Raw genomic sequence first — 23,949 nt, forward strand, 5'->3', positions numbered from 1 at the left:
TCGCTTCAGTCTCTGACAGCACAGCATGCAAACCACCCGTGTCTTGTCATCAGCACATTGCCTGAAGACATGCCATGCCAGGGGGCTCCTTTGAGCTGGCATTGGTGTGCTCAATTTGTTGGCATGATGGGCAGTAGCCACCAACGTACTGGCTAGGGGCCGCCCACTGTGCTTTTGCTACCCTTCTCCCTCTTTTGCTGTGCAGCTGGGGCAGCGTGACCACCACCTCTTCCTCCGAGCTGCCCACGTCACTCGGATGGCCTTGACTCAATGTGGGGTTTAGGACTTCAAAATCCCTTGTATCATCTTCCAGCCACTCATCACCCCTCCCCTCCTTGCTGGTGTGCACACAGCAGAAAGCTGCAGCAGTTGGCACCAGTGTTTCGTTATCAGAGATGTGTAGCGGTGGTCTGACCATTTTAACCCCTTAAGCCCTGGAGCATTTTCGTTTTTGCTCCCCTTGTTCCCAGAGCCATAGCGTTTTTATTTTTTGGTCAATATGGCCATGTGAGGGCTTATTTTTTGCGGGACGAGTTGTACTTTTCAACGCCATTACTAGTTTTACCATATCCTGTACGGAGAAACGGGGAAAAAAATTCCAAGTGCGGTAAAATTGCAAAAAAAGTGCAATACCACAGTTGTTTTTTTTTTTTTTTTTTTTACCACGTTCACTAAATGCTAAAACTGACCTGCCCTTCTTATTCTACAGGTCATTACGAGTTCATAGACACCAAACATGTATAGGTTCTTTTATATTTAAGTGGTGAAAAAAAATTCCAAAATTTGGTAAAAAATAAAATAAAAAAATAGCGCCATTTACTAAGACCCGTAGCGTCTCCATTTTTCGTGATCTGGGGCTGGTTGATGGCTTATTTTTTGCGCACCGGGCTGACATTTTTATTGATAACATTTGGGGTAGATCCGATGTTTTGATCGCCCGTTATTGCATTTTATTGCAATTTTGCGGCTACCAAAAAACGTAATTCTGGCGTTTAGAATTTTTTTTCTCGTTACGCCGTTTACCGATCGGATTAATTCTTTTTTTATATTGATAGATCGGGCGATTCTGAACGCGGCGATACCAAATATGTCTATGTGGGGTTTATTTTTTATTATTTTATTTTGAATGGGGCAAAAGGGGGGTGATTTAAACTTTTATATTTTTTTATTTTTTTTTATATTTTTAAAAACTTTTTTTTTTACTTTTTGCATGCTTCTATAGTCTCCATAGGAGACTAGAAGCAGCAACTATCCGATCGCCTCTGCTACATACAGGGGATGAGCAGGTCCCCTGCATGCAGCAGAAATGGTCCTGTGCTATGAGCGCCGACCACTAGGTGGCGCTCATAGCGACAAGATCATGACAACCACAGGCGTCTGCTGCAGACCCTGGGTTGTCATGCCCACCCATCGGCGACCCGCGATCACGTGACGGGGTCGCCGGTGGGCGGGGCTTATGACGCGCTACCCGGAAGCGCGCGTTAAATGCTGCTGTCAGAGATTGACAGCGGCATTTAACATGTTAACAGCCGCGGGTGGATCGCGATTCCACCCGCGGCTGTTGCGGGCACATGTCAGCTGTAAGAATCAGCTGACATGTGCTCCGTTCAGTGAGGGCTCAGCGCAGCAGCCCTCACTGAACGGGCAGTACGCAAATATGCGTACTAATACGTCCCCGGTAATTAAGGGGCTACCCTCCCATGTACTCATCCTGCAACAGAACAAGTGGTTGAGCATCAGTGCACTCAATCTCTTCCACCTGTGGGGCAGGGCCAGGTGGATGGTCCACTGAACCACAGCCACTGGAGTCATTAAAAAGCAAAAGTGACTGCTGCATGATTTGGGGCTTCGACTGCTTGCCTGATTTGCAAGGGGGTGAGGTGGAAGACATATGAGCATGGGCTGCAGGTGCAAACTCTGTGCTTTCAGCAGGGGATCGGGTGGAAGACAAAGCGAAGGAACGGGAGGCACTCTGTCATCAAATCTAAAACCACCTCTACCTGTTCTGGCATCACCATTCGTTCAGCAGTACTCTGGCCTACAAAATCATGCAGAACATCCTGTCGTCTGCGTGCACCAGAGGTAGGTCTTTCATTTGGGCATGTAGCAGGCACAGATCGACCTCGTCCTCTCCCTGCAGTAGCTACACCACCACCAACAGCATCATGGCCAAATCCCCTAATTGATGCTCTTCTCTTTCTTTGCACCCCAGAAAAGTGCAGAGTATTACAAGGCCTGTATACAGAGAGAGAGTGGCCAGCAGATTATTACACTGCCTGTACGCAGAGTGCCCAAACAGAGCCTGTTTTCAGAGTACCCCTGTGACCATACAGCTTAGAATATTAATTAGCCAGACAATTAGATTTGTTAAGTCAAGAGAAATACACTATTGTGTTGTGTTGACTTATAAATATATTTGTATTTCTCTTGTTGATCAAAAAGGTCATGCCATTTATATAACCCTGAATGTTGACTTTTATTAATTTGGAAACAATGATGTTTACTATGCTAATGACATTGTACTAAAAGCCAGCTAGAGGTTTATTTACAAGAGCCCCCTGTGATACCAACTATGTAAATTGATTAGCTAAAACAATAAGACCTGAGTCCTGTGAGTGATGCCCCTTCCCCCCAACCTATGATTGATGACCTTACACAGATGTAAATATAAACAGGGATGTCTGTAGTGCTACAATCAGAATCAAGGAGCACCATAAAGACTTTACAAGGAGAATGAGAGACATCCTTCAGGACAGTGGATGGATTGCATGGCATTACCCAAAGAGACACAGATTTGGATTTTACATGATTCTAGCCTAAGGGTATTAACCCTGACTGAAAAGATTCGGATCTGCTCCATTGACCATCAGAGAGACCATGGATACATTTTCAAGAGACCAGTGTGGGACGAGGAAGTCACCTGGCCCCATGGATATAATAATAATAATATTTTTTTTATTTATATAGCGCCAACATATTCCGCAGCACTTTACAATTAAGTAGGGACATGTACAGACACTATAAACAATACAATGAATCACATTTCAGCAGTTACATGAGGAATGAGGGCCCTGCTCGCAAGCTTACAATCTATATGGATATGTTGTTTGGGGTTGCCATGAGGGATTTGGAGAAGCCAGATTGGGACCTGCCGATCATCTGGCCCCGTGGAAACTCTCGGAGAGACCAGGGTGGGACTCTCTGTTCTCCTGGCCTTGTACCTCGATGGACTGCTACTTCCTAAGCTTGCCGCTACCTTCTCTCTGTGGGGGCCCGCTAGAAGCGGGGGGCCACTGGTTGAGGTAGTTGGCCCTGGAAGTCCTAAAGTTGCAACTGTTCTATCCCAGGCAGGTGGAGTGGAAGGGTGAGACTGCGTAATGCTGTGCCATCTTGGGCATTTGCTGGGACTGTTCTATGTGTTTACTGTCCGCTTTGTGATTCAATAAAGTACTGTCACACTGTTTTACCTGCACCCTGTGTTGTCTGAGCAGTTTTACACCCACGAAGACCCCGTGTCTTCACAACCCCCAACAAGGTTCTTTTGCAGAGTACCTCTGCAGAGGCTGTTTTCAGAGTACCACCACAGAGGCTGTTTTGCAGAGTACTCCCACAGAGGCTGTTTTGCAAAGTACACCCACAGAGGATGTTTTGCAGAGTACCGCCAATGATGCTGTTTTGCAAAGTACCCCCACAGAGACGGGTGCCTAGTGCCCCCACAGAGATGGATGCAGAATACCCCCATAGAGCCTCTTTTGCAGAGTATCCCCACACAGGCTGTTTTGCAGAGTATCCTCACAGAGGCTGTTTTGCAGAGTACTCCCAATGAGGTTGTTTTGCAGAGTAACCCCACAATAATAATGTTGGCTACCTCCTCCTCCGCCTCTTCCACCTCCACCCCAACCTCCTCCTCTACTTGGACCTCCGCCTCCTGTTAAAGATTACTATTTTTATTTTTTTATTGTTATTTTAAGTAATTTTCCTGTCCACATTTGTTAGCTTTGCAATTGTCCTGCTCTTACCCCCATTTGCTTCCTTTTGCAGCCCCATAGCCCTTACTATGACCATTTTACAGCCATTTTACAGCACCAAAGTTCGGGTCCCCATTGACTTCAGTTTGGTCGAACCCAACAAAACCCGAACAACCACGGGTCCACTCATTCCTACCCCTGAGGTGCCAGAAAAGCAGACTCCAACATAAGTGACCCCACTTTACAAACTACGCCCCACAATGAATCCAATGAACCCAATCCACATGGGCGGCACAGTGGCTCAGTGGTTAGCAAATCCCACCAAGGACAACATCTGCAAGGAGTTTGTATGTCCTCCCCTTGTTTGTGCGGGTTTCTTCCGGGTTCTCCGGTTTCCTCCCACACTCCAAAGACATACTGATAGGGAATGTAGACTGTGAGCCCCAATTGGGACAGTGCTAATAATGTCTGTAAATTGTCTGAATTGTAAAGCGCTGCGGAATATGTTGGCGCTATATAAATAAAAATATTATTATTATTATCTAGGGATCCAGTCAGCATATTGACACCACATGTGCCTCACAGAATGTTATACCTTTGGGCGAGGAAGAAAGAATAATTAAATTTTTACCACTAAAATGTTGTTTTAGCCCCAAGTTTTTAATTCTTAAAAGGGCTAATTGGAAAAAATGGACCCCAGTTTGTTGTGCAATTTCTCCTGAGTGCACCAATACGCTACATGTAATGAGGAACTACTTTTCAGGCACAGTGGAAAGCTCAGAAGGGAAGGAGTGCCATATTATAGTGCAGATTTTTGTTGTTATGGTTTGTTGGTTTGTGAGTGCCATGTCACAATGGCAGAGCCCCTGAGGTGCCAGAATAGCAGAACCCCCATAAGTGGCCCCATTTTATAAACTACACATCTTTTGATCACTTTGTGTTCTGATTTTACCACACACTTTCTCTGTCTGGTAAAAGTGATAAGACATCTTTGTTCTTCGGTTCAGTACGATTAAGGTACCGTCACACTTAGCGACGCTACAGCGATCCCGACAACGATACGACCTGGCAGAGATCGTTGCTGCGTCGCTGTGTGGTCGCTGGTGAGATGTCAAACAGTCAGATCTTCCCAATGACGCAGCAACGATACGGCGACCCGTAGCAACCTATATAACAATGTCGGCGGTCGTTGGGACCCTGTCACATAGCAGCTACTCTGACGATTCAGACCTCGATGAGGGACGACTTCTCAGTTCTGAGTCACCAACGAGGTCGTTGGTAAGGTGTCAAACACACCGATGCATGCTACCCAGCGGGACCTCAATGATCCAAAAATGGTCCAGGCCATTTCGACACGACCAGCGATCTCACAGCAGGGGCCTGGTCGCTGCTACGTGTCGAACGTAGCGAGATCGCTGCTGAGGTCGCTGTTGCGTCTCAAAACTTGTGACTCAGCAGCGATCTCACTAGCGACCTCGCTTAGTGTGACGGGGACTTTACAGTGATAGCACTATTATATCAATTTTTTCATGTTTTGCCTCTTTTACACAATTAATATTATTTTTTAGAAAAGAATTGTTTGTGCATCGTTTTATTTTGACAGCTCTAACTTTTTTATTTCTCTGCTGCTGGATGTGTATGGTGGCTTGTTTTTTTGCGGAACAAGATGTTGTTTTCAGTTATACCCTTTTTATTCACAGTCAACTTTTTGATTGCATTTTATTCAACTTTTTGTTTGGCAGGAAAAGCATATTTTTTAGCCTCGTTTTTTATTTTCTTTTTTTTTACAGTTATCACTGAAGGTTTTAACTAGTGTGACAGTTTTATAGTTCAGGTCGGATGCGGTAAAATCCAAATATTTGTACTTTTTTTGTTCATTTTTTTTGTTTTGTGATTCTTTAAAAAAAATATTTCTACAATTTTTTAAAACTTTTTTTTAAACTTTTTTACTTAGTCCCGTTAAGGGACTTTTTCATTACTCTGATCGCTAGTGTAATGCATTATACCAATGATCAGAATAATGTCAGTACTGTTTGTAACTGACTTGCTTTTTCTATTTACTCTCATACTCCTGCAATGAGAGCTTTTATCTTTGAAAATGTACTGCTTTTTCCATAGAACTTGGTCCCTAATGCCTGGCCAAATATGTGCAGTAGGTACATTCCAGGAGAGTAGTTAACTCCTAACATTCCAGTTAGATCTCTGTTTCCAACTTATTTCTATACAGCAGCTAGCTGTTCATCTCCCTCCACCTCCCTCTCAGCTCCTGGTAGGGCTCTTATCAGTCCTGCAAAATCACAATCCCCTGCTTCCCAGCATAGAACATTGGCAGTTTCCAGAGCAGTTCTCCTAATCTTGATTCACTTTCCTGAACTGTGTACTTGTTCAAAGTTCCAATTATCTCTACAGTATATGTAATGTGATAACAGTGTAGACTCAGAACAACCACTGACAGATCGTTATTGTGTAGTACCAGAATGTAGCTGCTCACCAGAATTGTCACTCAAAGAGGAGCACCTTCCCCTCCAAGCAACCAGGAAGTAAGAAGACTGCAGAGCTGTGAACTTCTCATGAGAACTTGAGAATAGCACTTTAAGGTACCTGGGACCACCTTGCTTATCAAGCTCCTATACAAGTATGTCCATTGTTCTCAGCCCTTAAGTGAATTGCAGTGGTAACATAATACATTCATTATCTCTTTCATGGTGTAAACAAGATGTGCCTCTTTATTGTACAACTGCTTGTCAGAAAATCAAAGAAGCAGAATTACAGAATTCACTTGTGGCAGTGCTCAATTACTGGATCTTTACAGACGGCTTGCTAACAAAACAGCAAAAAGTGAAAAAGTGGCTCCTCCACACTTGTGAAAAACTTAAAGGGTGAAAACTATCGGTCTCCAGATTATCCTACACATCTTCGTGTTATTGACAGCTCAGTGATATACCATTCAGACGTTATGTGGACAGCGCTATATATATTTAATGTGAAGGATTGTGATACATTCATACGGACTGCAGATGCCACGTCAGATGTACTCAGCAATAGCATCTGTGATGCTTGCAGGCAATGAAAATGACACTATCCTACATAGAAATTAACATTAGTGGCGAAAACAAAAAGTTACATCTATAATGATATCTTACTATTTTTTAAATAACATAATAAAAAATATATATATATGTATATATTTGGATGATAGTTTCCCTTTAAGTCTTCCTAAACTGCAAAATTGATGCGTTGTCATAATGTAAGCGACACCTTGACTGCAGGTATCTGCACTAACTTCTTACAGACTTTGGCAGAACTTATATGTCTTGATAGAATCTTCTGTCAGTTACATGAAAATTTCTCTTACACCAAAACCATCTCTTTCACACACTGGCCATCTTTTATGTCCTATGCTTTCCAATAATGTGAGCACCACTTTGCAGAGCATTAACTTATAAAGTTCATTTCTCATGGAGAATTTGGTATCTTTCACTTCCAAGCTCCTCGGAATGTTTGGCCTGTAGTGCGGCGCAGCACTATGAGGGTCTCACTGATGCCCCCTAGTCCTTTTAACGTTAATGGTAGAATCCATTAAGATAGACGTATCATAAGAATGAGATCAAGGCTGCTGTGAAGAGGTGTACCAGGACGAATGAAGTGTCAATAGGTAAGCTGGTCCAGAAAGACGCTGCTGAGGACGTACAAGAACACACCTCGTAGCCATTCTCTGATCTGTTCTCGTCTTTCTGACCCTGGCTGGAATGGGCACCAGTCCGACTGCTTTCTGAACTTGGTCCATCTGACTGCATATCACTGCATACTAGCCAGTCCCGTGCAGTGGATTGTGGGTATCCTTGCTCTGCCTCCATTTTATTGTCGAGAACTTTCCAATACTCTTTTCCTTTGAAGAAATATGTTGCACCTAAGGAGAAAAGCATCAGCATTAGCTATATTTCTCCCATCACAATAAGTGTAATGAGCTGGGCAGATACAGCTATGTATACGGTGAACACACTTCCATGCCCCTAATGTCTGTTTAGCATTTTTATTATATTTACGGTGCCTAATTCCGCTCACTCATCACTTTCACGTACTTCAATATTAAGAATCACACACTTGCGTTATAAATGCTAGCGGTTTCAATTACAAAAGGGAATTTTATCAAATTATATCAGCAGGCAATAAAAAATTCCTTCAGTGGAGCATTAGTGAAAATGAGAAGGAGAGAAGTGACAAGTCTAACACAATAGTCTTTATATGCCTTGTGCTCCTTTTCATGGTAGTGCATGTGAAGCCTAGCTGCACAACAGGTTGGGTGTTTGGTGCTATTGTGCCAAATCTTATGTCTAATGTTATTAGAAGCTAAAAAAAGTAAAATTACTGAGTCCTGCCTCCAGTTGAGGTAGAATCCCAATAATTTGTCTTACGGTTTAGAAACAGAATTTTATGATCATTAAAAAAATAAAGATTTTTTAGTTCCACCCAAACTTTGTGCAATGTATGGCAATATTATCAGTGATCAGAGATGTAACCTAAAAGGGTTATTGTAAAGTTATTTCCAGACGGTTAGCTCAATCGGCACTAGCTACTGCATCTGGTAGATCCCAGAGGAAACTATATCCTTTACCATTTAACCCCTATATAGGGATCTGCACTTCAACTGGATCGCTTGGGTTGCTTCCACGGAGTGGCTGCTGGCTGGAGGAGTGAGCCAGAGGCAAGAGAAGTTTAGCTATCCAGGTTAGTAACTGGAGTGACAGAACAAGGACATAATCAAAAATTCAAAGCTGAAGTCTGAGGGAAAGTCAAGTTGGGAACATAGTAAAATTGACCTAGATCAGGATAGAGAATAACAGAATCAGATAAAGTGGGGTAAAAGCCAGGTCTACTGTATATCAGGGCTCAAAATACAAACAAACACCAGCATCCAGGCAGTTTCCAGGCACAATATCTAGAAACTTAAGCAGAATGATGGGAGTTTAAGTAGGGTGTGGTACTACTCCAGTGGCCACAGCAGGGGCCGATTACACCTGTTGAGCTGCTGGAGAGCACACACACCATTTAGCCTGGCTGAGTGGAACCACAAGTCTCCGCTAGACTAAACCCTGGCTGATCAGCTTCTGTGCTGTCCTGAGATACTAGTTATAATTAGTGTTGAGCGAGTATGTTCTGTTCCGAGTATGCTTGGGCCGAGCTCCGAGTAGTTACAGCTGCTCGGTCATATGCTTGAATCGCTCCCGTGTGCATGATTTGCGACTGTTTGACAGTTTTATTACATGTGAGGAATGTGTAAGAAATAGACATTCCTCCCATGTAATAAAACTGTCAAACAGTTGCAAATCATGCACACGGGAGTGATTCAACCATATCACCGAGCAGCTATAAATACTCGGAGCTCGGTCCGAGCATACTCGCCGAAAGGGTTAATAGAACATACTCGCTCAACACTAGTTATAATGTATTTTCCAGAGTGAATACGGTGATGCCTGGTGATTGAAGTAGGCGTTGCTGGAGTAGATCCAGGTAAAGATGTGACAGTTATCCGGCACTCCTCAATTCTGCATTGTCCCTTTTCATTGTGTGGGGTCGTGACAACATTGGCACTGCTCTGATACTAAAGTGACTGGTGCCGCCGGCAGAAAACCCCTTTAAATCTAGCAAATTATTTAAAAGATATTCATCCCACCACATAGAATATGATGATGTTGTATTATAGAAATTTTACTGCAAGCTTCATTTCCATCCATTAGTAGTTGATATGCCAATATTTCACACATATTTAGTCATTTTGTATAGCTTGGAGTTTGACTAGGTTGTTTGTACCCACCATCTGACCATCCCATTGCATCATCCAGTGTAGCAGGGATCCCTTTCCAAAGGGCAGTCTCTATAGGGAAGCCATCATCAATTCTGTGCTCCCGCTCGTTGTAACACCAGCAGAGGCTGTCCTTAAAGAAATATGTCTTATCATTGTGAGGCCAAGGAAAGGCAGCATCCACACCCCCCAGAGGCAATCCAAAATCTGTGATTGGTCGGGGGTATCCTTCTTCTACGTTATTATCTTTGAAAACCCAGTAACGATCTCCTAAAAGGTTTGGGGAGAGGAGGAAGGAAATTGGTGTCATTTCAAAAAGATAAGACAATAAAAATATAATTGTGTACTTCCTGCAGATTGGTGCATGTATCTGCAATGGCTATAAATTTTAATAATCATGCCACAGCACATTGACCACCTTGTCTGCCCATTATGCTACTTACCTATGTCTGGTAACAGTAGGCAACATCATTATATTTAACCCCTTCATGACCTGGCCATTTTCTGTTTTTTTGCGATTTTGTTTTTTGCTCCCCTTCTTCCCAGAACCATAACTTTTTTATTTTTGGGTCAATATGGCCATGGGAGGGCTTATTTTTTTGCGTGACGAGTTGTACTTTTGAAATACACCATTGGTTTTACCATATCGTGTACTGGAAAACGGGAAAAAAAATCCAAGTGCGGTGAAATTGCAAAAAAAAAAAGTGCAATTCCACAGTCGTTGTTTTTTTTTTTTCTTTCCACGTTCACTGAATGCTAAAACTGACCTGCCATTATTATTTTCCAGGTCATTAAGAGTTTGTAGATGCCAAAAATGTATAGTGCGATTCTGAACCCCGCGATACCAAATATGTGTATATGTGATTTTTTTTTATTGTTTTATTTTGAATAAAGGGGGTTGATTTAAATTTTTATATTTTTTTAATGTTTTTAAAAACATTTTTTTTTACTTTTTGCAGGCTTCAATAGTCTCCATGGGAGACTAGAAGCTGCAATTGTCTGACTGCCTGCACTACACACAGGTGATCATCAGCAATCTGGCAATGACAACCGCAGGGGTCTCCTGCAGACCCTGGGTTGTCATGCCAACCCATCGGCAACCTGCGATCATGTGACGGGGTCACGATGGGCGGGGCCAATGAAGTGCATCTGGTTTGTGCGAGTTAAATGCCACTGTCAGACATTGACAGCGGCATTTAACTAGTTAACAGCCGCGGGTGGATCGCGATTCCACCCGCAGCTGTTAGGGGCACATGACAGCTGTACAGAAAAAGGAAAGGTGCGGGCTCGGCGCCGGAGCCCGCACTAAAGGTGGGACCCCACGTGTGCCATACTATTACGACACACGGAAAGGAGTTAACAGTTTGGAACATGCTGTTAAAGGTAACCTTTCAGGTCACCTGCATTGTTAAATTGCATCTATGACCTTTTAGTTCTTTGTTAAGATATTCCTCTAACGTTTTTATTGTTTTATATAACTGCACATATTTGAATAAAATGAACTTATAAACATCGGCTTACTGTGTGCTTGTGAACCAGGACTAGTCCGGTGAAGCATTTACTCACTGACACTAATCCAGGTTCAGGAGCTGCAGTCACGCCCCCTGTACATGATTGACAGTCCCTGCACCTCGTTTCCCCTGTCATAGCTCTGCCCTGCAGTAGGCTATTAAAGAGAATCTGTCAGCAGGTGTTTGCTATTTAGTCTGAGAGCAGCATGAGGTAGGTACAAAGAGCCTGATTCCAGGGATGTGTCACTTATTAGACTGTGTGCTGTAGTTTCAATACAATCAGTGTTTTATCAGCAGGAGATTATCACTGCACTGCTAACCTAGAAATGATGTGCAAGACAGTCAGGCTAATCTGTGTAACCCTGGCCCCCACCATTGATTGGCAGCTTGCTGACAATGCACAGTGTACACAGGAACTGCCAATCAGGGCTGTGGATGGGGGTTACACAGGGCTTAACATTCTGACCACTGCTACATCTGCAAAACAGAAACCAGGGATTCTATTAAAACGGCACCAAGCAGTCCAGTAAGTGATACATTGCTGGAATCAGAATTTTTGCCCCTACATCATGCTGCTCTCAGATTACATAACAAAAACCTGCTGATAGCTTCCCTTTAAAAGAGCTATGCCAGAGGAAGTGAGATACTGGGTGGAGCTGAGCAGTGCAGGGACTGTCAATCACATCCAAGGGATGTAACTGCTGTTACTGAACCTGGACTAGTGTCAGTGAGTAAATGCCTCATCAGACTAGTCCTGGTTCATTAGCATGCAATGGGGTACTGCTGTATATAACTTCATCTTACTCAAATACATGTAGTTGTATAAAATAATAAAACATTACTTGAATACATAAGTAAAAGACTAAAAGGTTATGGGCACAGTTTAAAAGCGTCAGGGGACCTGACAGGTTACCGTTAAGATATTTACAAAGTTCATTCCTATAAAGCATTTTATTAGTAATCTTTAAGTCCAAAAAATGTCATCTTATTAATGTTTTATTGCACTTTTCATAGTTTATTCATCAGTTTAAAGGGCGATCGGAAGGTTATGGTGAGTGCCATAGCTGTCTGCTTTAATTGCCTAAGCAAATAGTCTCTGGCATTTAGTGTATATCTTAAATCAATGTACATTTCAAATAAGAATAATGTGTTACGAAGGCATTAGAACTCGTGGGACACGGCCAGCAATAAAAACATTAACCTTGAGCAGAGATGTCATCTTTTCATGGTATAGGGCAAAGTATAGGACAGAATAAGTAGTAGGCGTGAGATGTATCTTTGCATATAAATACAGTATATGATGGGTTCCAAACCAATTAAATATAGGGGAAGTCAAAAGTCAGAAACAACTTAAATGTCTGAAACCATCTGGTCAGCTAGATCTTAATATTACCATTATGTATGAAGCTAATATGTGTGCCTAAGAGATAAATGTGACTGCCATAATGTCTTGCCTGCAAAACCATCAACTCATAATAAGGGGTTGTTCAGGGCTTTCAGTTAATGGCCTATTCTACAAATATGATTGATTGGAGATCCAATGGAGACCTCCATAGGTCAGCCAAACAAAAGGGCCTGATACTACAGCCCACCCCTGTTTACCTTGCACTCCCATATTCATGGCGCTGTGACTATGTATTTCAATGAAGTGATGACGGCACTCTAGTAATTCCTTGTGTTAAACTGAAACTTTCAGACAACTCCTTAAAACATTTAACAGACTTTTAGTTGTTTTCTGACATTTTACCCACTAAAATTGCCCCTTTGGTAGGTTCAGGGTAAATTACAGAATACATCACCTAAAGGCAACAGAAACTCCATATGCTCAATGCCAATTAGCAAAAATGTTCAAATATACAGTAGAGACCAAAATTTTGGACACACCTTCTCATTTAAAGATTTTTCTGTATTTTCATGACTATGAAAATTGTACATTCACACTGAAGGCATCAAAACTATGAATTAACACATGTGGAATTATATACTTAACAAAAAAGTGTGAAACAACTGAAAATATGTCTTATATTCTAGGTTCTTCAAAGTGGCCACCTTTTGCTTTGATGACTGCTTTGCACACTCTTGGCATTCTCTTGATGAGCTTCAAGAGGTAGTCACCGGAAATGGTTTTCACTTCACAGGTGTGCCCTGTCAGGTGTAGTGCCGGCGTCCCTGCCCTCTGCTAGGCAGGGACGCTGTTCCCCTCACCGCTCTGCTCCGTGCCCGGCGTCCCTCTCCCGCTCTGCTGGCAGCGCGCGCTCCTTCCCGGCCACTGTGCTTAGGGCGCGCGCGCGCGCCCTCCCTCTTAAAGGGGCCGCGCGCGCCGTCCTAAGGAGTCCCCGGCCAATGGCCGGAGGACTTTACCATATATAAGGCACCTCCTCCAAAATGGAGGTGCCCGAGCAATGTTGTTGCACCGTTCTACTCTGCTTCAGCCCTCAGGTCCCGTTGCCAGTTACCTGCCAGTTACCTGCCAGATTCCTGCCAGCTTGCTGTCCTAATCCTGCCTGATTTCCTGTTACCTGCCTGCCTGCCTGAGGTCCGACGGTCTGCCTTACAACTCCGGTCAGTCTGTCTAAGGACCAACTTGCCCGCTCACCTGGGAGCGCACATCAGCTACCTGCCTGCTTGCCTGAGGTCCGACGGTCTGCCTTACAACTCCGGTCAGTCTGTCTATGGACCAGCTTGCCCGCTCACCTGGGAGCGCTTCTCCGCTACCTGCCTGCTTGCCTGCCCGGAGGCTCCGCTGTCACGTGCTGTGACCACCAGCTATTCCAGACTCTTGCCCGCTCACCTGGGAGCGCTTCTCCGCTACCTGCCTGCTTGCCTGCCCGGAGGCTCCGCTGTCACGTGCTGTGACCACCAGCTATTCCAGACTCTTGCCCGCTCACCTGGGAGCGCTTCTCCGCTACCTGCCTGCTTGCCTACCTGGAGGCTCCGCCGTCACGTGCTGTGACCACCTGCTATTCCAGAGACTCTCGCTTGCTCACCTGGGAGCACACATCCTCCATCTGCCTTGCTAGCCTACCTGGAGGTTCAGCCATCACAGGTCGTACCTACCCTTTACCTAGAGACTGCCCCGGTCACTTGCCGTGACCTCCAGCCCGTTCTTCCAGAGACTGCCCCGGTCACTTGCCGTGACCTCCAGCTCGTTCTTCCAGAGACTGCCCTGATCACTTGCCGTGACCTCCTGCCCGTACACCCAGAGACTGTCCCGGTCACCTGCTGTGACTGCCTGCCTGGTCGCCACCCGCTCCCTTACAAGGACCGCTCCCTTGTATAGTAGCCCAGAGGTTCCGCCTCCCAGACCCATTACAGTTTGCTCGGGCCATGGAACCCGGTGGCACCCAAGCTCCCTCGCTCTCGGACCTGTGTCATGAACTGTCCCGTCAAAGGTCCCAACAGGAGTCCATCCTGGGTCACCTGCGGAATGTCAATACTCGCCTGGACACTCTGACTGCTCCACCAACAACCTCCGCCAGTGCCATGTCTCGCAATCCGGCAGCTCCGCTGTCCACTAACACCATGATATCCTACCCCGGACCTCGGCTTTCTGCACCTCCTCGCTTCGGAGGCGACTCAGCCCAGGCTCGGGGCTTCATAAATCAGTGCTCCCTGCACTTTGAACTATTGTCCCACCAGTTTAACTCCGACCGAGCCAAAATTGCATTCATCATGTCCCATCTCACCGGGGAGGCCCTGGCCTGGCTAAATCCTCTATGGGAGAGAGGAGACCCCCTGGTGTCCAACTTGCCTGCTTTTCTCACGGCTTTCCGGAAAGTCTTCGACGAACCCGGACGGAAGACCTCATCCGCATCATCGTTGCTACGCCTCCGTCAGGAAAGTCTCACCGTGGGCCAATATGCCATACGGTTCCGTACCCTTGCCTCGGAGCTGGCCTGGGATAACGACGCTCTGGTTTCCGTCTTCTGGGAGGGTCTGTCCGGCCGTATTAAAGATGAACTTGCCGGTCGGGACATTCCTACCACTCTCGATGACTTAATAACTTTTGCCACCCGGATTGACCTACGGTTCCAGGAGCGTGCCAGAGAGGTCACCCGTGAGAGGAGGTTACCACGTCTAGCTCCTACTTTTCAGAAACCCGTCACTCCTTCTGTCTCTAACCAGGTACACCCTCCTGAGCCTATGCAGGTCGACCAGACCAAGATGGTCAAGACCCGTCAGGACTTACGCCGTGCCGAGGGGACCTGCTTCTACTGTGGCAGTAAGGAGCACCGGATCCGTGCCTGCCCGGAGAGGTCGGGAAACGCCTGTGTCTAGGTTCGCTCAGAGAGGTCCACCTAGACAAGAATAAATCCTCTCCATCCCTGCTGTTGTCAGTTTCAATCGTCTACGGGGAGAACCGTTATTTCGAACTAGCCCAACTGGACTCTGGAGCAGCCGGGAATCTTATTTCACAGTCCCTGGTAGAGAAATACCGCATCCCCACCAAACCTCTGGCTGTACCCTTGTCTGTTGCTGCCGTGGATGGGGGGCTCTTACCACGCCCCATCCAACTCATCACCGAATCCATTACTCTGCAGGTGGGAATGCTGCATTCTGAAAGTATCTCCTTCCATGTTCTGCCTGGACTCTCTCACGCCCTCTTGCTAGGCCTACCTTGGCTCCAGAAACATGCACCCGTTCTTGACTGGCAGACCGGAGAAGTCCTTCGCTGGGGACAGGGCTGCCATAAGACCTGTCTGGTTCCCGTTCATCCCGTCCGTCCTTCTCCTACCCCAGCTAATCTACCTGGACTTCCGATTCCTTATTGGTCTTATGCTGATGTCTTTAATAAAAAGGAGGCAGAGACACTACCCCCTCATAGACCATACGACTGCCCTATTGACCTGTTACCTGGTACTTCTCCTCCCCGTGGGCGTATTTATCCATTATCCGCTGCTGAGACCCGGTCGATGTCCGAATATATTGAGGAGAATCTGGCCAGGGGATTCATCCGGAAATCTACCTCCCCGGCGGGAGCAGGCTTCTTTTTCGTCAAAAAGAAGGACGGCTCTCTCCGTCCCTGTATAGACTATAGAGGCCTTAACCAGATCACGGTGAAGAATAAGTACCCCCTTCCGCTCATTCCGGAGTTATTTGATCGTCTGAGGGGGGCTAGAATCTTCACCAAACTGGACCTCCGTGGGGCGTACAACCTGGTTCGTATCCGTCAGGGGGATGAATGGAAGACGGCATTCAACACCCGGGACGGCCACTATGAATATCTGGTAATGCCCTTTGGCCTCTGTAACGCTCCTGCTGTCTTTCAAGAGTTGGTCAATGACATCTTCCGGGACCTTCTCTACTCCTGCGTAGTGGTGTACCTGGACGACATCTTGGTCTTCTCTCCGGATCTCCAGACTCACCGGAGGGATGTTCGTCAGGTCCTGCTCAGGCTCAGGCAGAACCATCTCTACGCTAAATATGAGAAGTGCCTCTTTGAGCAGACCTCGCTTCCGTTTCTGGGCTACATTATCTCTCAGACCGGCCTACAAATGGATCCTGAGAAACTGTCTGCCATCGAGAAATGGCCCCGACCAGAGGGGTTGAAGGCTATTCAACGGTTCCTGGGCTTCGCCAACTATTACCGCCTCTTCATCCCGCACTTCTCTTCCCGGACTGCCCCAATTTCCGCGCTCACCCGTAAGGGTACTAATCCCAAAGAGTGGCCGCCCGAAGCAGAGGAGGCCTTTCTTTCCCTAAAACAGGCCTTCTCTTCCGCCCCGGTGCTGCATTGCCCGGACGGCAACAAGCAGTTCTTCCTGGAAGTTGACGCCTCCTCCTCTGGAGCCGGAGCGGTACTTACTCAAAAATCATCTTCCGGGAGAATGGTAACTTGTGGCTTCTTCTCCAAACTCTTCTCCTCTTCTGAGCGCAACTATTCCATAGGAGACCGAGAGTTATTGGCCATCAAGCTGGCGTTGGAGGAGTGGCGTTACCTACTCGAGGGGGCTCTTCATCCGGTAATAATTTACACTGACCACAAGAACTTGGCTTACCTCCAGCATGCCCAGAGACTTAACCCGCGCCAAGCCCGGTGGTCCTTGTTTTTTGCTCGCTTTGATTTTGTTCTTCATTTTCGCCCGGCTGACAAAAACAAAAAGACCCTCCAGCTTATTGCCCGGCACTATTGGTGGCCTACCCTGCACAAGGACATAATAGACTTTGTTTCTGCCTGTGTGTCCTGCGCCCGCAACAAAGTCCCGAGACATCTGCCAGCCGGACGCCTCCTTCCGCTTCCTGTACCTGCTGCCCCCTGGCAGCATATAGCAATGGACTTTATAACTGATCTCCCCGTCTCTGCCGGTTGTACGGTCATTTGGGTGGTCGCTGACCGCTTTTCCAAGATGGCTCACTTTATTCCCCTGCCAGGCCTTCCGTCTGCACCCGAGCTGGCTAAAGACTTTATCCGCCACATCTTCCGTCTTCATGGCCTGCCCCTCCACATCGTGTCGGATCGTGGGGTACAGTTCACCTCACGTTTCTGGAGAGCCACTTGTAAACTACTAGACGTCACCCTGGACTTCTCTTCCGCTTACCACCCACAGTCCAATGGTCAAGTGGAGCGGATCAATCAGAACCTGACCAGTTACCTCCGGCACTTCGTTAATGCCCACCATTCTGACTGGGTGGATCTCCTACCATGGGCCGAGTTCTCTTATAATAATCACGAGAGCGAATCCTCCTCCAAATCCCCGTTTTTTGTAGTCTTTGGTCAGCATCCTCGGATTCCTTTTCCTGTCTCCACCTCTGTGGACAACCCGGCTGCGGAATCTCTCGTTAGCAAATTTTCCTCCATATGGGAGAGTACCCAGTCCGCACTCCTTCTGTCATCCGAGCGTATGAAAAGACACGCTGACAAAAAACGCCTGGATCCTCCACAATTTCGTCCAGGAGATAAAGTCTGGCTCTCATCTAAATATGTTCGACTCAAGATACCTTCTTACAAGTTAGGGCCTCGGTTCATCGGTCCTCTGGAGGTCATCAGTCAGATCAACCCGGTGGCCTATAAATTGAAACTCCCGGCCAACTTACGGATCCCTAACTCCTTCCATGTATCTCTCCTCAAACCCGTGGTGCTTAACTCTTTTTCCAAGTCTACAGGTACGCCTCCTGCTCCGGTTTCTGCTGAGGACGAGTTTGAGGTAGAGAACATTCTTGCCACCAAAAGGGTAAGAGGAAAGACCTTTTTTCTGGTAGATTGGAAGGGGTTTGGTCCTGAGGAGAGAACGTGGGAGCCCCGGGAGAACATCCATGCCCCTCTCATCCTAGCTAAATTTCTATCTGGCCTAAAAAAGGGGGGGCCTAAAGGGGGGGGGGTACTGTAGTGCCGGCGTCCCTGCCCTCTGCTAGGCAGGGACGCTGTTCCCCTCACCGCTCTGCTCCGTGCCCGGCGTCCCTCTCCCGCTCTGCTGGCAGCGCGCGCTCCTTCCCGGCCACTGTGCTTAGGGCGCGCGCGCGCGCCCTCCCTCCCTCTTAAAGGGGCCGCGCGCGCCGTCCTAAGGAGTCCCCGGCCAATGGCCGGAGGACTTTACCATATATAAGGCACCTCCTCCAAAATGGAGGTGCCCGAGCAATGTTGTTGCACCGTTCTACTCTGCTTCAGCCCTCAGGTCCCGTTGCCAGTTACCTGCCAGTTACCTGCCAGATTCCTGCCAGCTTGCTGTCCTAATCCTGCCTGATTTCCTGTTACCTGCCTGCCTGCCTGAGGTCCGACGGTCTGCCTTACAACTCCGGTCAGTCTGTCTAAGGACCAACTTGCCCGCTCACCTGGGAGCGCACATCAGCTACCTGCCTGCTTGCCTGAGGTCCGACGGTCTGCCTTACAACTCCGGTCAGTCTGTCTATGGACCAGCTTGCCCGCTCACCTGGGAGCGCTTCTCCGCTACCTGCCTGCTTGCCTGCCCGGAGGCTCCGCTGTCACGTGCTGTGACCACCAGCTATTCCAGACTCTTGCCCGCTCACCTGGGAGCGCTTCTCCGCTACCTGCCTGCTTGCCTGCCCGGAGGCTCCGCTGTCACGTGCTGTGACCACCAGCTATTCCAGACTCTTGCCCGCTCACCTGGGAGCGCTTCTCCGCTACCTGCCTGCTTGCCTACCTGGAGGCTCCGCCGTCACGTGCTGTGACCACCTGCTATTCCAGAGACTCTCGCTTGCTCACCTGGGAGCACACATCCTCCATCTGCCTTGCTAGCCTACCTGGAGGTTCAGCCATCACAGGTCGTACCTACCCTTTACCTAGAGACTGCCCCGGTCACTTGCCGTGACCTCCAGCCCGTTCTTCCAGAGACTGCCCCGGTCACTTGCCGTGACCTCCAGCTCGTTCTTCCAGAGACTGCCCTGATCACTTGCCGTGACCTCCTGCCCGTACACCCAGAGACTGTCCCGGTCACCTGCTGTGACTGCCTGCCTGGTCGCCACCCGCTCCCTTACAAGGACCGCTCCCTTGTATAGTAGCCCAGAGGTTCCGCCTCCCAGACCCGTTACATCAGGTTTAATAAGTGGGATTTCTTGCCTTATAAATGGGGTCGGGACCATCAGTTGTGTTGTGCAGAAGTCTGGTGGATACACAGCTGATAGTCTACTGAATAGACTGTTAGAATTTGTATTATGACAAGAAAAAAGCAGTTAAGTAAAGAAAAACGAGTGGCCATCATTACTTTAAAAAATGAAGGTCAGTCAGTGCGAAAAATTGGGAAAACTTTGAAAGTGTCCCCAAGTGCAGTTGCAAAAACCATCAAGCGCTACAAAGAAACTGGCTCACATGAGGACCGCCACGGGAAAGGAAGACCAAGAGTCACCTCTGCTTCTGAGGATAAGTTTATCCGAGTCACCAGCCTCAGAAATCATAGGTTAACAGTAGCTCAGATTAGAGACCAGGTCAATGCCACACAGAGTTCTAGCAGCAGACACTGCTAAGGACAGGAAGCAAGCAGAAGAGACAAGTTTGGGCTAAAGAACACAAGGAATGGACATTAGACCAGTGGAAATCTGTGCTTTGGTCTGATGAGTCCAAATTTGAGATCTTTGGTTCCAACCACTGTGTCTTTGTGCAACGCAGAAAAGGTGAACGGATGGACTCCACATGCCTGGTTCCCACCGTGAAGCATGGAGGAGGAGGTGTGATGGTGTGGGGGTGCTTTGCTGATGACACTGTTGGGGATTTATTCAAAATTGAAGGCATACTGAACCAGCATGGCTACCACAGCATCTTGCAGCAGCATGCTATTCCATCCGGTTTGCGTTTAGTTGGACCATCATTTATTTTTCAACAGGACAATGACCCCAAATACACCTCCAGGCTGTGTAAGGGCTATTTGACCAAGAAGGAGAGTGATGGGGTGCTACGCCAGATGACCTGACCTCCACAGTCACTAGACCTGAACCCAATCAAGATGGTTTGGGGTGAGCTGGACCGCAGAGTGAAGGCAAAAGGGCCAGCAAGTGCTAAGCATCTCTGGGAACTCCTTCAAGATTGTTGGAAGACCATTTCCGGTGACTACCTCTTAAAGCTCATCAAGAGAATGCCAAGAGTGTGCAAAGCAGTCATCAAAGCAAAAGGTGGCTACTTTGAAGAACCTAGAATATAAGACATATTTCCAGTTGTTTCACACTTTTTTGTTAAGTATATAATTCCACATGTGTTAATTCATAGTTTTGATGCCTTCAGTGTGAATGTACAATTTTCATAGTCAAGAAAATACAGAAAAATCTTTAAATGAGAAGGTGTGTCCAAACTTTTGGTCTGTACTGTACCTTTATTTACTTGTTTTAAACTTGAGGAAAGGGTTAAAAGAAACCTGTGTCTCCATTGGTATAAGATAATAATCACAGTTCTTTATCTGAATATGTTTGCTACACTATTAATATTATTTACTATCCGATCTGACAACACCATATAAACCGGCTATGCAGTGTGCTGTTCTCCTACATATTGACTGATGTGTGATGGTATGGTATAGGGTTGACTACTTCTCCACTTCTTTAAAAAACTTTCTTAGTGGGTCCTGTGTGGTGGGAAAAAAAAATCTACCTACCAGGCGAGAGCTGCTCCCCTGTACTCTGTACTGTTTCCTCCACTGGTTTCCTGGATTTCCACTGGGGGGCATGATAAGACTGCTACAGCTATAAAGGCCACTGATTGGCTGCAGAAGTCATGTGATGCTCCCGCTGGAAGGAGAGGCCAGGAGCCTGCTGGAGAATACAGCGCAGCATATAGAGTAGTGGTGCTAAGCCTGTAGGTATGGATTTTTTAGTTTTTTTCCCCACAGCCCTCGACCCATTTAGAATGTGCTTTTAAACCTTTCCCGCCAATTGAACTTTAACTTTTTCCTCCTCTTTATCCAAGAATAGTAATTTTTCAATTTTTCTGTCCATAAAGCCGTATAAGGGCTTAGTATTTTTGTGGGACGAGTTGTAATTTTTAATTACGTAATTTATTTTACCATATAATGTACTGGATAATGGGAAAATATTCTGTATGGTTAATTTGCGAAAAAAAAAACCTACAATTCTGCCATTGTATTTTCTTTTTTTTGCTTTGTTTTCACAGCGTCCATTGTGTAATAAAATTAACCTGCCAGCTTGATTTTGGTTTGTGATACCATTTTCTGAGACCCATAACCTTTTCATTTTTCCTTCAAATGAACTGTGTGAGGACTTGTTTTTTGCATGCCAAGCTGATGTTTTTGTTGAAACCATTTTGGGTTAGATATGATGTTTTGATTTTTTTTATTGCTTTATTTTATGGAAAAAATACAGAGAAGAGTTAGCTCATCTGTATTCCCAATCAGAAACGCAGATTTAATCAGGTCCGGTGCATGAAAACTTGGAGTACGGCAAAGAAAAAGGTGCCATAGAAGAAAGTCCAGCATCAGGATCCCAATGAGTATAAAACCTGTTTCAATTACTACAAAACCTTGAAACTACCTCGATGCAAATCGTTTAACTATATCAAATCTAGCAAACGCGTTTCAGAAAGACCTCCTTAATCATCATTACTGTATGCAATGATTAAGGCCGTTTCTCTGAAACGCGTTTGCTAGTTGTTATATACTTGTATGGTGTGCACCGAGGTGGTTTCAATGTCTCGTAATAAATGAGCAGATTTCATACTCATTGGTATCCGGATGCCGGATTTTCTTGCATTGCATTATTTTGTGGAGGTGTGGCGACCGAAAAAGGGTAATTATGGAGTTTTGATCTTTAAACAGTCATTAGTGTGTGATCTCTAATATCATAGGTTTTCTGTTTCTTTTCCAAACTGGAGATTTGTTATTAAGAACCTTGAATTGGCGAAATAAATAACATATTTCGCCGGCTAACAGCGATCAGAGACTATTGGCTTTCAGTCCCCTGAGGTTGCATGTGAAAGAGTAGCCAGTGTGCTGAAATGTGATACAATCACATGTTAGTGAATGTGTAAGACTGACAACAACCACACAATGAATGTCAGATCACAGTGTTGTCAAAGTGAATGATACATAATATTGATAGTGCAGCAAATGTGCTGAAAAATCTTACACCAACAGAGAGCTAGGTTCTTCTTTTTATCAGCTTGTAGAATCCATAAATAAGTGTCATCTTTTATTATTTTTGTTAAAGAAGCACTCCTCCCATCAAAGTTTTTAACATATTGCAATCATCATATTATATAACACTGTGTACTTACAATTGATCATTTTGCCTTTCTACCCAGCTAATTCTTCTCTTTTTCCATTAGGTCTATGACATCACGTGATTAAAACTGACTATCTGAATCCTTCTAAGCTCTATGTAGAAACAAGAAGTCTCTTTTCCCTGTATGAGTCATCAATAGAACTACAATTCTACATCACTGCAAAGTCCCTGGCAGCCCAGCCCCACCACCTCTTCAACTACCCAGCTGCTCCACTCCTCTCCCTGCCAGGGACTTTGCAGTAATGTAGAATTATAGTCTTTGTGTTTTAGTGATTTCTTTGTGATTTAGTGATTTCCTGACTCTTGAATCTCACTGCATTATGTTCATGTTTTTTTAAACTTACCCTTAAAGAAGACAATTTTGTGATCAGTGGTTCTTTCATAAATTGCATCCACACTATCCATGTTTAGTGGCAAACCTTTCCAGAATCGATGAATTTGAGCTGGCTGGAGGGAAACTAAATGTTTATTGCGGTTGAGTCTCCAGAAATATTTGCCTACAAAGAGGAAAATATATATAAGTGACAACAGGCAAATATAATCACCATGAATATCTCAATGCAAAATATGTAATAGGGCCCCCACCTAGCAATTTATAAAACGGGTATCTTCTTATCTAACACGAGGGACTTATATACAGAAAGCTGCCAATAAGTGGTGTGGGTGGGGTTATACAGGGCTCAGCATTCAGAGCACTGCTAGATCTGTAGCAAAGAAAACTGTGATTCTAAACTAAGTGATACATCGCTGGAATAAGGTCTATGTCCCTACATCATGCTGCTGTCAGATTACATAGCAAAAACCTGTTGACAGAATCCCTACTGTCATATTACCCAAGAGAAAAAGAGGATTAATTTAGCAAATGTCATCAGAAATCCCAGATGCAGCCCATCTTATGGAACAACTGTAAGAAACACAGTTTTACTGTATAGTTTTTATTAAAGAGCAGCTCATTTAAAGTTTTATTTCATAAATCAATAATACATGT

At 45.7% G+C, this 23,949-nt stretch overlaps 1 protein-coding gene across 2 annotated transcripts in view; it reads right to left on the reverse strand.

The window, feature by feature from the left end:
* Positions 1 to 3,051: 3,051 nt before the first annotated feature.
* Positions 3,052 to 23,949, reverse strand: part of MMP17 (matrix metallopeptidase 17) — a 213,261-nt gene continuing 192,363 nt past the window's right edge. The window contains exons 8-10 of one of the 2 annotated variants that reach the window (XM_073676094.1): positions 23,306 to 23,458; positions 9,784 to 10,041; positions 3,052 to 7,878 (exon numbers count right to left, since the gene is read on the reverse strand). In XM_073676094.1, the coding sequence (XP_073532195.1) occupies positions 7,562 to 7,878; positions 9,784 to 10,041; positions 23,306 to 23,458 (728 nt within the window). In that variant the 3' untranslated portion in view covers positions 3,052 to 7,561. The remainder of the gene's footprint in view (positions 7,879 to 9,783; positions 10,042 to 23,305; positions 23,459 to 23,949) is intronic. The other variant, XM_073676096.1, reaches the window with a different exon arrangement.

This window comes from Phyllobates terribilis, unplaced genomic scaffold (genome assembly GCF_046119375.1).
Source record: "Phyllobates terribilis strain yellow unplaced genomic scaffold, ASM4611937v1 Scaffold_1__5_contigs__length_1240528914, whole genome shotgun sequence".
In the NCBI taxonomy this organism is placed as follows: Eukaryota; Metazoa; Chordata; class Amphibia; order Anura; family Dendrobatidae; genus Phyllobates; species Phyllobates terribilis.